General features: G+C 38.5%; 1 protein-coding gene across 6 annotated transcripts in view; it reads right to left on the bottom strand.

The window, feature by feature from the left end:
- Window positions 1–15,053, bottom strand: part of inpp4b (inositol polyphosphate-4-phosphatase type II B) — a 561,052-nt gene that overhangs the window by 41,715 nt on the left and 504,284 nt on the right. For all 6 annotated transcript variants that reach the window (XM_052042054.1, XM_052042063.1, XM_052042079.1 and 3 more), the window contains 4 exons: window positions 11,254–11,377; window positions 7,612–7,744; window positions 4,651–4,791; window positions 1,002–1,099 (listed from right to left, as the gene is read on the bottom strand). In XM_052042054.1, coding sequence (XP_051898014.1) covers window positions 1,002–1,099; window positions 4,651–4,791; window positions 7,612–7,744; window positions 11,254–11,377 — 496 coding nt within the window. The remainder of the gene's footprint in view (window positions 1–1,001; window positions 1,100–4,650; window positions 4,792–7,611; window positions 7,745–11,253; window positions 11,378–15,053) is intronic.

Here is a 15,053-nt window from a genome sequence, read left to right as displayed (position 1 = left end):
CACTGACCAGACTTTTCCCTTCAGCCATCAATTATATAAATTGCCAAAGGCTGAGGTTACAGCACCGATGTGTTACATTTTGCCATCCTGAAAAAGACCCATTTATACCTAAGCTCCATTTCCTGTTAGCCAGCCAGTTGTCTATCTACACTAATATGTTACCTCTGTACCTTTTTTTATTTTCCACAATAGCCTTTGATGTGGAGCTTATCAAATATGTTCTTAGTATATCAGCTGATTTGCCTTTATCAACAGCACATGCTACTTCTTCAAAGAGCAATAAATTGGTCAAATTATTTCACTTTCTCAAAACTCTTGACTCTTCTGATTACCCAGTGACCTGAGTCCAATACTAATCTCCGATGCTATCTGTGTAGAATTTGCATGTTCTCCCTGTGATTGCATGGATTTTCTCTGGGTGCTCTGGTTTCCTCCCAAACCCCAATGACCTGCGGTTGGGTAAGTTAATTGGCCACTGTAAATTGCATGTAAAGTGAGTGATAGAATCTGGGGGATTTGATGGGAATGAGTGGAGAATAAAATGGAATCAGTGTAAAATGTGCACTTGATGGTCAATGTGGACGGCGTGCCAAAGGGCTTTCCATCACAGATGTTGCAGACCTCTTACAGAGCACTTGGGGCCTACCTTGATGTAGTTTAAAGGAGATATGTTTGAGCAGATGTCAGGCTGTCAAGTCAGAGAACTTGCTTCACACAGAACTTGTGTTTGCAAATTTAACTACCTCTCACAAAGGCCAGCCATTTACACTCTCCAATTCACTCCCTATAACCCCACTCCCAGTTACAACCCTCAGCATCCCCTGCCCCAAACCCAACAGCGAACCTGACCCTCCCCAAGAAACCAATTGCAACCACTAACGTGACTAAGAAAACACTTAAAATTCAGAAAAAGTCACTAGCTTTTAAACATTCCAAGTATCTGAAAAGTGATTTTGCACCCATCTACAAATTAACAGTGTTAACAATATACATGTACTTACAATCAGTTGATACTTTTTCTTGAAATGATTTGTAATATTTATTAAGTAGTTTAAAATTTTCTTGATTTATAATTTCCTGCAGCGAAATATCTCCAAACCTAATGGTAATAGATAAGATTATTGGTAAATATAAAAATATTACATTTTATAATTTCATAATTTCAAAACTAAATAAAATGAGAGAAATTGTAAAATGTGCATTTTATAGACCATCCTTCCCAATGATAGGATATTTGCAAAGCTAATGAAGTATTTTCAAAACCACAAATGTAATGAGTGAGGTAATGTCACCAAACTGAACATGGCAAGGTCCCATAAACAGCAGCGAGGTACATGAACAGGTAATCTCTTTGTTGAGGGACAGCACACAAGGGAAAATTCTTCTTAAGCTGAAGTCTGGAATTATGTTGTGGAACATTAAGAGATTTAGAACATTTTTGATTGTTTGCCATTTTAATAAAACACCCACAATGACATTGATACGTTGTACATGTCAAGTTAACCTGGAACTTGAGTTCTGGGTTTAACTTGACATATATAATCAATATAAAGCTGGTACTATATTAGCCAGTGCTCCAAAAAATAGTTTACTCTAGTAACTCCATAACCAAGTTACATAGTTCAAAAAAAGGCTAAAGTTTCATCTGCAGTTTATACTAAATGATCTTATCACAGCCCATGGAGTCAGTGGGAGTTCTCAATCCCAATACTATAGGGAGGGGAAAAGATATCAGTCACTTTTACTATGCTCATTTGATTTCCAATGACTTTTGAAGTCCTTCTGAAAGAGATCAGATCTGATTAAAAAATTCCTGCGGTCAGATATTCTCATTGGTCCACAAACACATTTGGCTAAGATGTATTGGGAGCACCTACTTGCAGGCAAGACTGCATCTGCACAATGGGAAGCATTCAAAGGAGAAATAGCAAGAGTTCAAGGCCAACATATTCCTGTAGGGGTAGAAGTCTGGATGTCAAGGGACACTGAGGGTTGGATAAAGAGAAAAAAGGAATCATACGACAGATATAGGGAACTAATGATGGGGGAAGCCAGTCATGAGTATAAAAAAAAGTAGAGATGCACTTAAAAAGGAAATTAGAAAGACTAAGAGGGTCATGAGAAATCACTGGCAGACAGGATTAAGGTAAATCTGAAGGCATTCTATAAGTATATTGTGGGCAAAACAATAACCAGGAAAAAAGTAGGGCCCATTAAGGACAATATGGTCAATCTGTGCGTGGAGCCAGAAGGAATAGGTGAGGCCCTAAATAAATACTTATTAGATTGCTATTCACAAAGGAAGCAGGAGGGAGCGGAACTTATCGATTTTTTTTGTTATCAACTTTGCTACTAACTTCCACCCCATCCATAAAGCCACTTGGATCACTTCTGACACCTCTATCCCCTTTCTGGATCTGTCTCCACCTCAGGAGACAACTATTCACTGACATTTACTGTAAACCTACCGACTCCCACAGCTAACTAGATACACCTCCTCCCACCGTGTCTTGCTCAGACTTAATCCCTTTCTCTCTTGTTTCTCCATCTCCACTGCATCTGTTCTCAAGATGAGGCTTTCCACTCCAGGACGTTTGAAATATCCTCCTTTTTAAGGAAATGTAGCTTTCCCTTTACTGTTCATGGTGTCTTCCATCTCTTCCATTTCCTGCACTTCTGCTCTCACCTCTCCCCCTTCCACCTGACAGAACACAGGTCGCGTTCTTTTGGTCCTTTATCTTTCACCCTACCAGCCTCTGTCACTATCTCCACCCCTTCCTCCCACACCTGGCTTCATCTGCCCATCAATCCCTCCTCACCTGGATCCACCTATTGTTTGCTAGTTCCTGCCTCACCCCTCCACCTCACCTCTTTGTACTGGCTCTCTCCCCTCTACACTCTCAGTCCTGATACAGGGTCTTGACCTGAAATGTTGACTATTCCTTTGCCTCCACAGATGTTGTCTGACCTGCTGACTTCCTCCAGAAACTTGACTATTGCTCCAGATCCCAGCATCTTGTGTCTGGTGGCAGCACAGATCGATAATGTGGTAGGGACAGCACTTAGGTTAATGGCCTTCATTAGTCAGAGCATTGACTACAGAAATAGGTTATTTAAGTTTTTTAAATTTTTATTTACAGCGTTGTAACAGGCCCTTCCGGCCCAACGAGTCCGCGCCACCCATTTTAAACCCTAATTAACCTACCCGTACGTCTTTGGAATGTGGGAGGAAACCGGAGCACCCAGAGGAAACCCACACAGACACGGGAGAACGTACAAACTCCTTACAAACAGCGACGGGAATCGAACCCCGATCGTTGGCACTGTAATAGCTTTGCACTAACCGCTACGCTACCGTGCCGTTAAAGTGTTCCAACTTTACAAAATCTTGGTCAGACCTCAGCTGGAACAATGAGTGCAGTTCTGGTCAGCATTCTGTGGGAAGAATGTAATAGTGCTGGAGAGGGTGCAAAGGCGATTCATCAGGAGGTTGCCTGGGATGGACCAGTTTAGTTAGGAGGAGAGGCTGGGAAGCAAGGTCTGGAGCAGAGGAGGCTAAGAGGGGACATGATTGAGGTACAGTATATAAAATTTATGAGAGCTATAGATAGGGTAAACTGCAGGAAACTTTTCCCCAGATCAGAGGTAGATTGAACTAGAGGACATAGATTTAGGGTAAAGGGCAAGAGATTTAGAGGGGATATGAAGGGGTTCTTCTTCATTTACTGGAATGTACTGCCTCAGGGAGTGGTAGAAGCTGGGTCGCTGACAGCATTTAAGAAGTGTCCAGATAAGCACTTGAATTACTTAGGCACACATGGCTGTGGACCAAGTGCTGAAAGATGGGATTAATGGAGAAGGGTGCCCATTGGTTGGCCTGGATGAGTTGGTCCAAATGGCCTGTTTCCATGCTGTACAATTCTGTCTCTATGACATTTCCCGTAGGAAATGCCAGTTACCAAGCTGAGGATATTCACAATTTCTGTTTTCCAACTCAGGAAATACAGAGGACAATTACAGGATCGTACCTCCTGGCCTTATTTTTATTGTAGGATTAATTGTGCAGTAATGCCTTTAGGGGATTTTAAATCTTCAGATCTCGGAGCAGTGTAATAGGAGCATGTCTGTGACATGTTCATTGGCAGCAGGAACAACTGTTTTCTTTTACTTTTTTAAAATTATCTTTCATGATTCGTCATGAATCGTTAGGTTTCCTATCATGTAATTCAATATGCCAGCAGTGCTTCCCTCCCGCATCACCCATCTGTCAACCATCCCAACAACTCCACTCTCATTCCAACACACTTTCTCATTCCCCACCTCATTCCACTTGAGTCTAAGCCAGAGGTATCATTCTGTTCTGGAATCTCATTCATCCAGGTATGCTAAAAACAAATATCAGAGCCTGGATTGCTGCCAAAGTCTGGGAGATACCTTGCTCACAGCAAAACTGAGATTATGGCAGTAATTGCTGTTTGCTGGGTCTGATATTGTGGTCCATTGTAGGAATGTGCAAGTTATTTGACAAATTCTCAGGAATTTCTCAACCTAGCTTCCCAATGAATAAAATAGATAATGATACCTCTGATTAATGCCAGCCTTCAATAAACAGAACCTACATAAATGAATCAATAAAAAACAAAATGATACCTTTCAGCCAGAGTTTGTTGCTCATTTATTCCGATGTTAAAAAACACTGGATGTACACGTAACAACTTTCCATCTTTTATCTCCTGTGGCAAAACCTCAAATAATTTGCTGGGAAGCTGTACCTCCACTGTGTAAAAATCTCTGCAATAAATCCAGGAGAGAGAAGTCAAGCAACTGCAAGTTCTGAAAATGGCTTTGGAGCTAGACGTTCAGATTGTGACCTGGTGCACCCAACTTGTGAAAGCAACAAGATCTGAATTTAGGATTAATTGTATACAATGCACACCCATCTCTCACCTTATGTAGGCAGAAACGATTTCAACAGTAAATGAAAATAAAAAAAAAAGAAACTGCAGATGATGGAAATATCTGAAATAAAAAGGAACAGGGAACACTGGAAACACTCGGCAGATCAGGCAGCATCTGTGGAATGATTTCAGTCCTGGAGTGTGACATCTGGAAATGGGTAGTCCCCAGCACCTGGCAAGGACTAAGGTGGGGGAGGTGAGTGAAGGGTTGTAGAATCAATGTCACTTGGAGGTGGAAAAGTAGATCAAAGCAAAGGTGGATAGTAAGAAGTATCCCTGCTCCTCCCAACTCCAGAGGGATCTACAGAAAAAGTAAAAACTGCATATTTTCTAACAGCCACTCTGCTGCCTCTAGCGAACTCCTAGCCACCATGTGTTCCTTTGTGAAGTTCAGTGAAGGTAATATAGTGTAGCCAATGAAATTATGGGGCTGTGACTTTTACCTTTCAATTTGCAACATAAAAATTGCAACATTTTAATATTCATTCACATGCAAACCCTGCTCTGGTCGCCAAACTATGGATGTGGTTGCTCAGGAAAGAGTGCAGAGGAAATTCACCAGATGTTGCCTGGATTGGGGGACTTTAGTTGTAGGAAGAGATTTGAAAGGCTTGGTTTGTTTTCCCTAGATCAAAAGAAGCTGAGGGGTAACCTGACAGAAGTACAGGCAGTCCCTGGCTATGCAAGGGTTCCATTCCCGAGAACTGCTCGTAAATCAGAAACATCCATTTTCTATAGCTACCCATATCGTACCGTTCTGTATACACTTCTTATAATTCTTTCATTTCATTGAATATCTTCTATGTTCACCCTAACACTGCCTAATAGGACATATACTATATCCAGTTGTTAACGGACAACACAGAATATTTTATTATTACTATTACGACCATTTTGAAAAATTCTTTAATAATTTATGGGAGAATTTGTGTAAAGTCAGGTTTCTGCCAGTCAGGTCTTCTGTAACCCAAGGAGCCTCAGTATATAAAATTATAAGTATAGATAAGGTAGATGGTCAGAATTTTTTCCCCCATGTATAGGGTATCAAAAACAAATGGGCATAGGTTTAAAGTGAGAGAGAGGAGTTTTAAAAAGGGATTTGAAGGGAAGCTTTGTTTTACACAAAGAGTGGTTGACATCTGGAACTTACTGCCAGATGAGGTGTGAAATCAGATACAATCACTAACTACATTTACAAAACATTTAGATAGGCACTGAAGTGTCTGAAGTAGGAAAGGTATAGAAGGATTCAGACCTAATGTGGGCAAATGGGATTTGTGCAGATGGACAAAATGGTTGGCGTGGATGTGGTGGGCTGCAGGGCCTGTTTCTGTGCCATTGTGTATTTAAGAAGACCACACAATTAAATTTAAATGACAATTCTGCAGTTCATCTTATAAATGGATTATTGCACTTGCATCACATAACTAAGGTACAAGGAAAGGATTAATCATGTAAAGCCCCTATAAAGTTTTGCCATCAGTCCAGCTCCTTTCATGCTCTGCAATGGGCTATGCCTTCAAAGAGTAATGGCATTTATGAAATATTGTTAGGTTATGAAGAAATGAACAGCATATTTTGGGTAGCTTGGTAAATAAAATCATACAGGCAGCTTTCTTTAGGTCTGCTATTTGTTTTCCTCACAGGCTCCTCTTCAGAAATCAACTTCCATATTTGTTGGAACTCTGTTTTCGGGTTAAGAATATAAAACAAGGAAACTCTCATTTGCCCCAAAATATCCACTATGGCTTTTAGTGCAGTATTTGCTAATGTGCAAATATGTGGTCAAGAACTTTTCATTTTTCAGGAACATGGCAGCTCGAGACCCTTACCCCCAGCAATGCAATTGTGAAAATTATATCTTAAACTGTTGCTCCAGACTCAAACAGTTCCAACATGGAGCCAGCACACATTCCACTGAATTATTTGGGATCATTCCATTCCCATCTAAACTATGCACCAAAAATGCAGAAAAAACAAGGATAATACCAATATGAATTTTGGAGAGATTAGGCATCTTTAAATTGATCTCTTGACATTCAACCCTTACAAGCACCGATGTTCATGAATTTGTATGGATGATTTTTTTTTCCCAGCATCAGATTAATCAATCAGGATAAGCATTTGACATATTTTAAGAAGGTGGATGTGTTTCATTTCTGAAACAGTTCTACTAAAGGAACAAATATGATCAAATTCTAATTAAACTAAATGCACCATGAAGTAATTGCAACCTGTTATGCACTGTTTCCAAACTTCAGTCCCATTGAAGACAATGGTTTGAATTTCTAGGCAATAAGATAGGCAGTTTAATGTTCCACATCTCTTCAGAATGCCAACTAGCATCTAGTTCCCAAGTGTGTCCACCATTGTACAAAAGTGTGTATGAATCAGGAGCAGGCCACTTGGTCCCTCAAGCCTGCTCTGCTATTTATCCTAATCATCTTCAACATATGTAATGCACACTGAACAATCAAATCCATGACCTTTGATCAGTATTAATTTTTTTTTAATCAGAAATTTCAGTGCAGTGCACTTCGATATTGTCTGATATTGTACAGTGTTGCAATGTACTGACGGTTAAAATCTTGTAAGATTACATTCTATCATGATTATGCAATAGTTTGCTACTATTTTGAAAAGTTTTGCTTACCGGATTCCAGTCACAACAGGATAAAGGTCAGCAGTGGCACTCTCTGGCAACTGTGCTTCAACAACTTTAAATGACACTTTCTGCAAATCCGTGATTGCAATTGACATGTCCTCTAGCATTCCAATCTCTTCGCCTGAAGGTAAAAGCAGACAACCTTCAATTATCAGCATAATATATTTTCCAGAGTGAATTTCTGGCCCACAGCAAATAGGTGGTTGGCTGATAAATCCCTACCTGGTCCAAGCAATACACAGAGAGATAGTTACCAGACAACAGTGGAAGCAAACAGTTCAGCAATGTAAGCAAAATTCTATTGAGCAGATGCTTATATGTCTTGATTAATTATAGGATCACTATACTGCAGAAAAATTGATCAATGTGGTTGAGGCTTGGGCAGATGGTACCATTTGCCTGTGCAGCTTTCATGTAGAAAGACAGCTTTTGCCAATAATAAACTAAGGACAAATTATATAGTTAAAACCTGAAAGCCTTAAACTTTAAGTTTACACTCTGTAGAATCCTTGACAGGTATAAGAATTCTTGACAATTGTTACCACACCAAATATTCATCCCATATAAAGTCCATCTGGGTGTTTAATGTGGAGCTTTTGGGGTTGTGCAATAGACATAGTGAATTTTTAGGAACCACGAGAGCATGAATAATGTGTGTGTGGAGTGGAGTTAAGAACCAAGTTGCAGAGCAGCTTCAAGCATGTTATCAGAATTTCTTAATGTTAGAACCGGGAATTCAGTTGATTTCCTGAATGCTGATTTTACCAATTAACACTTTCATGGTGACTGTAATGTCTTTAAGATCATCACTGTGTGTGTGACTAAACTTTCAGTCACAAGCCAACTTCAACTGAGAAAAAGAAAAAAAAGATAACTCTAAATTTAAAAAAAAGCCAGGTTACAATCCTAATTAGTGTTGACAAGGGAGGTTCAGATTTAATCACTGATAAGGGTTAAGTTGTCTTTTTATTTGCTTACCAGATGTGTGTTGTTGGAAACATCCAGCCAGTTTGTAAATTCTTAATTGCCCTTGAGGAGTAATAATGAACTGATTTCATGAACTGTCCCAATACATCTGGTGAAAGTTTTCCCACAATGATGTTAGGTTACAAGCATCAGGATTCACCAATGAAATACAGGCAATATGTATTTCAAATCTTACCTGATCTCAGATGCGGCAGCAGTAACTTGCAAACGTAAAGGGTTGTGGCCATTTATAGGCAAGTGTCCACCATAGAAAGGGAGGGATAGCATTGTTTCAACCCTTCTAAATGCAGCAAATATCTTTAATTAACTTCACAGCTCATAGGGCAAGAGATGGTGGGGGGGGGCCGGTGGTGGAATGGAGGGGACAGTTGATTAAGGGTCATAAGTTGATGTACTGGGTCAGGGTGTAGGGTGCAGCTCAGACCATAGAGGAGAGCAGGGTATGGTTGGTAGTTCGTAAACAGGTGTTGGGAGAAGCACGGTTGAGAGTGGATCCTGTGTGACGATCAGAAATTAGTAAGGTTGGGTTGAAAGTCAGGGGTTTGGCACCTAGTCTGAAAGGGCTGGAGGGTTGGTGAGTCAGTTCCATATGAAGTTGTACCTGGCTACAAAGGTCATTAGAGAGAATTACCTTAAACAGTAGTCCCTTCCAGCACAGCACTAATACAACACTGTTTTTCTGGGAATGACCACAATTAATAATTACTCCCAGAACAACATTATTCAATTTTTCACAAGTTTAAAAGGAATGTTACATATGAAATTATGTCAATGATAATCATAAGTTCTGTACAAGGATCAAATATAACTGGAAATAATTGGTTGAATTTCCACTGTATCATTAAACTCAATAAAAGTCACTGCTGGCATTTTGTTATCTGTTGATTTTGGATCAGTTGCTCTGACAAACATCAGCATGATAGGGTTAACTTTCTGAGCCAATAAGAAACCAACACACTAAATTAATGGAAGTAGTTGGTGAGAAGTAGAGAGTTGGAAAGGTTTATGGAGCCAATTGCAGTGATTAGAGTCTTAGCAGCTGAAGACACTGCTGGTAATGGTTGAATAACCAAAGGTTGAGATTGAATTGTCACCTTGCTATCTCACAATTCTTTTCTGGATTCAATGAGAAATATATGAGAGTGAGAGAAAAAGTGAAGCAAATTGCAGTATAATTTAGAGTAAAAGAGACTGATGTAAATTCTCAAGTGGAAGTGACAAAGAGGAAGACCATAAAATTCTAATAATGTTAAAAAGGGAAAATAATGCAGAGTGAGCAAGACAAAGAAAAAAAAAGTTAACAATGCTCCAGATACCCAAAATATCAGAAAAACAGTAAGATACAGCAAAGAAAGAAGAAAGTAGAAAAAAATAAAAGCTTCAGTTAACTGAAGAGCCTTTGGTGACCTCCTCAGGTCCTAGTGTGCAATAACATTACAAACACAAAGACAATTTGTTGTCATTTGGATTGTTAGATTCACACCAAGAAATGAAATTAATGTAACATTTTTCATATTTGTATTTCTCATTTGATATTTCCTTACAATATAGAAGGAAGCCTTTCAGGCCATTGCGTCTATGCCAATACTATCCAACCCCTCCCCTTATTTTCCTGTAACCCATTCTCTCATCCTCTACCTTAGAGGGCGGAGGATATGAAAGAGTTATAATCCCTTTTAACTACCATAATGATGATAAGTCATTTCAGCAAGCATTGATCAAACTGTAGCATTATCACACTAATACACATAATGGAACCAGTTTCAAAATAAGTATTTAAAAACGTTATGTTTTAAAACACTGCAGGTTCTTTAAGGAGTTTGTAAGGAGTTTGTATGTTCTCCCCGTGTCTGCATGGGTTTCCTCTGGGTGCTCCGGTTTCCTCCCACATCCCAAAGACGTACAGGTTAGGAAGTTGTGGGCATGCTATGTTGGCGCTGGAAATGTGGCGACACTTGCGGGCTGCCCCCAGAACACTACGCAAAAAGATGTATTTCACTGTCTGTTTTGATGTACATGTGACTAATTAAGGTATCTTATGGCAAATTTTGTGTTGTGAGATATGTAAATTTGTTTAAGCACAAGCTCAAGGAGAAAAGAAAATTCTCAAAATAGGTTCAACTTTGGGGTCAATTTCCAGATTGCTTACTATTGCCAAAGATACTTTGCACTTCAGAATTATCTTTCAGCCACAAACAAAGTTCATATAGCAGCTGTATGTAGTTAATTTGAATGGTAAGGGGCAGAAATGCTCTCAAATAATGGTAGATTGAGAATCTGGGATAAAACAAATATAGAGTTATTTGAGGATGTGATAAAAGTATGAATTCTGCATAAAAGATGTCTAGATAGATTTGTAGATACATAAGATCACACAATGTGTATCTTTTTCTTATTCAATTTTAGGTGTTTAAGACAACAAACCACAGATCTCATTATCTTATGTAACTTAGCAATTATCTGTTCTATTCACTGCTTCTATTGTAGGTTCTCATCAGCAGTTCCCTTTTACATTGTCTTCTTAAAATCTGTGTTCTGATAGCCTGCAGGATAAATTGAGTGCTTCCAACAAACAGCATGACCTAAAAGAGGTTTCCTGAAGCTATTAAGTGGCATGCTGATAAAATTGGACATATTACTCACTGTATGTGCTGAGAAGTCCTTCAAACTGCACCAGCAAACCCACTGTGTGAAGCTGCAATAGGAAACCCTGATCATGTAAACACGTGTGCAGTTTGATCACAAACCCACAGACCAGGCCTGCAAGCTGATAAGAAAAAGAAAACTAGTAAGACATTAAATTTATAATTTATTGTATAGATTTAATTTTATCAACAAAAACATAATTCGGATGTAAATATCTTCAGGACTAAATGCAAAAACAATAGGCAAGATGACATTAATAACACTTCTATTCTTATTAGGGAGTCTGTCAGGATAGAGCATGATGCACTTCCAATTCAGTAAAGAGTGGAAGATGCCCATGTATGATTTCCTGTAATGTAGGGTAGCCACTGCACACCAGCTTTGACAAGATCTTGATACAGCGAGATCTTGGTCCAATAGCAAACGAGTCTTAGATGATATGAAACTAGGTTTACACATATATATATATATATACACACACACAGAAAGGCAAACATACAATAACTACTCGCACTCCAGTTACAAGTTTACAAAGAATTATTCCATCCACATTCTGTACCCTCCCTCAGTCTCTACATCAGATTTAAAAGGAAACGGGCCAAAAGCAAGCAATTGGGACTAGCTTGGAAAGATACCTTGGTCAGCATGGACCTCTACACTTGCTGTATGACTCTCCATCAGTACACTCTTCTTCGAAATCCTCCCCCACTCCCCTTTACCTTTCTCCCTCAGTCCCACCTCCTCCTCGTCCAGTTCCTCTTCCTTGCTTTGCTCTCTTTCTTCCCTCTCCACACCCCTTCTCTTTTCATGGGAAGACTCTTAAAAGTACCAACATTTTGAGTTCTGATATTAGAAGACCGAGTGCTTTGAAAATATTTGAGGAAAAAGATAAAAGTTATATGGAGGAGTGGCACAGAATTGAGATGGACAATTCCAGTTGAAGACCCCTGGCACAATTAGTCCAAAGGAATCCGTCTGTGCTGTAAATTCAATTGTTCCTACTGCTAGCATTGAGAGGTAGATGGAAACAAAACTCTGTTCCCTTAGGCTGACATTCAACAATAAAATGCTGTGGTGTTATTTTCTCATGAGGAGCAGTTCAAAAAAGATGAAAGTGGTGATATATCTTCAGAAAATATGGACACTAGGGCTTTCTATTAGAATGCTAGGCTTTTGAGGAAAATGTAAGATGGATAGGCTGAAAGAAACTGTTATCTTATTATGGAGTTACTCTTCTAATTGGTTTGAACAGGCAGTTCTCACTGTCCTCATGGGTATCACTGATTTGGATTGATTTGTAGGCACATGTAAACTAATGCACCTGAAATCATTTCACTCTTTACAATAGTTTGCCGTGACTATATTCGTAAGATAATTTCAATTTACATTATAACACTGGGTTGAAATTACATTAGATATATAAAAAAAGAATTCTTTAAAGAGTAGCACTAATTTTGATATCAATATATGTTCAATATCAGTGCTTAGAATAAATTTACAACACTAGATCAATTCCAACAATGCTGTTCACAGATTTGTACTTGACTGCTGGCGGCATTATTACGTAATTAAACAGCAAAGTGAAGTCCTGATGTTTTCTCTGCTTCAGTCTTTCTTACCCTCAATTCCATTTAGCTTCTTTCTAAATGTAGGTTGAGAATCACAGGCAGATGGAGTGATTATTGCTGGGGTTTAAAATTTTATTCACTTACTAATGAAGACAGCATTTAAATGTTAACGTTGATAACTTTACAGCCATATTGTGGTATTTTCATTTTTTTTTCAGCAATTGTAGAATGACAGCATATAATATTAGTAGAGATTGGTTTTATTTGTAGAATCCATGGTGTTAACTTTTGGAAAGGATAAAATACTTATCATTTTGGTCTTATCATCTTTGAACAAGCTGTTATTGAGAATGTGGTATCAACTTTAAAATTTCAAAAGCAGTATAAGAATCAATTAAGCTATCATGTAACAACAAAACATTAACCAAGTTTTGGAGATTGACAAGTGTGACAGATTGCTAGCTGCTCTGGAGGATTTTTTTTTAAACAGTTGGCCGATAATGTTATGACGTGATTAAGATTCTGATTACAAATTCTTCAAGTGCAGCACGTGACGAAGGTGACATTTTTAATTTTGGATAACCATCATAATCAATGTAGTTCTAATGGCATGGTATACCACAAGTATATTGTGTGTACACTTTATATTGTTATCAGATTATGAAGTAGGTGTACGAATTACTGCTGGCTACTTTTTATGGATAAATGAACAGATGAGGAACAAAGTCCTTGGACTTGTATGGTGAAACACTAACCTTTGTGCTGGAATGCTGAGCATCTAAATACCCTTCCAGGACTAACATTAAAACTAGGAAGGAACACCATGCCAGGAGTGAAGGATTGTTAGAATCTCAAAGATGCTATCCATTAGTTGATTCATTTTCTTATTAAGTGGATTGCACAACACTATACCTTTGTGCACTATGCAATTCAGATTAGTTTATTGTCATATACACCAGGGTGCAATGAAATTCCTTGTTCACATGAAACTCACAGAGTAAACAGTATACAGATGTGCTAATTCATGCAGGAGGCCAGACAAGTGCAATGATATCTAGTGGGAACCACAGGATCTTGATCACTGCATGCATAGCCCGCCGAATCCATTCGAGAGGCCTGCTTCAGCATTACTCAAAGGACACCTGCTTCAGCAAGATCGACTTTAAATATTATGCCTACTCGTTGGGATAGCTTTCTCTAGGGATCCCCACCCCCAGGCAACCAGGAGTACACGAACCCTGCTTGTTGCATCACTGATCTGCTGGCCCATAGCCAATCCTCATTCCAACTCTGCTACCCTGACCTCTCTACTGAACTCCTGGCCAAGTCTTTGCTTTGAATCATGACAGCAGTCTTCCTAGTCTCACCCTAAGCAACTGATCCTCATTCTGACCTCCCAATCAGATCCCCTGTCAGTCAGAGACCAATGGAAGTCTTTTCACTTGTAATTCCCCGAAGATTAACTGTATATTTTGCGACATTTTGTAGCAACCCATATGTATGAAGCACTTCTTAAATATGTAAGAAGAAGCAATATGAAAGCAAATCATTCTTCTTCTTTCTTTGCTTAATTATCCTGAAGATCTTTCTGGTCCAGAAAGTCTTGCACCATATTTATTATAGAATACACAAAGCCAATAAGGACAATGACATTTTATTTAATCCTTAGCGTTAGTGTTAATATTATGTTACAAAACATTAAGATAGTGGACAAGATATCATGTAAAATCAATTGAGCTCAGCATCCAATTTCCTCAAATTATACAATCTACCATATATTATATAATGGGATTTAATTGCCTCTTACAATATTTTGTAAATTTGTATATTATGCTATTACATCCATTAATTCTTTTGAAAAGATGAATGATGAATGACTATGTTAAGATATTATTCAATGCTACCTGCTCCTTTCTCTCACATTTCCATGAATACGTTTTGCTACTATTTCTATAGCATACCGAACTAGCTATAACAATTGAATTCTGCACTTATTTTTCTACTGCTTACAGAGCTATTATTTGGCCAAATAAGATCATTACTTTTTATTTGCCACTCTATCCCTTGAGTAAAAGGCATGAGGAGAAATTGTCAAAACATCCTTAAAAATAGAAAATCCAATTGGACCAAAATAGTTTTATTTTCCAAAGGCTTATATATCAGTCAATTTGACATGAGTTTATTTTTTTTTTGGAATAGAAGAGCTATATTCCCCAACCTAAATAGAAT

This window comes from Pristis pectinata, chromosome 2 (genome assembly GCF_009764475.1).
Source record: "Pristis pectinata isolate sPriPec2 chromosome 2, sPriPec2.1.pri, whole genome shotgun sequence".
In the NCBI taxonomy this organism is placed as follows: Eukaryota; Metazoa; Chordata; class Chondrichthyes; order Rhinopristiformes; family Pristidae; genus Pristis; species Pristis pectinata.
Note: the sequence above shows the minus strand (reverse complement) of the source record. Positions and strands in the feature narration are given on the sequence as shown.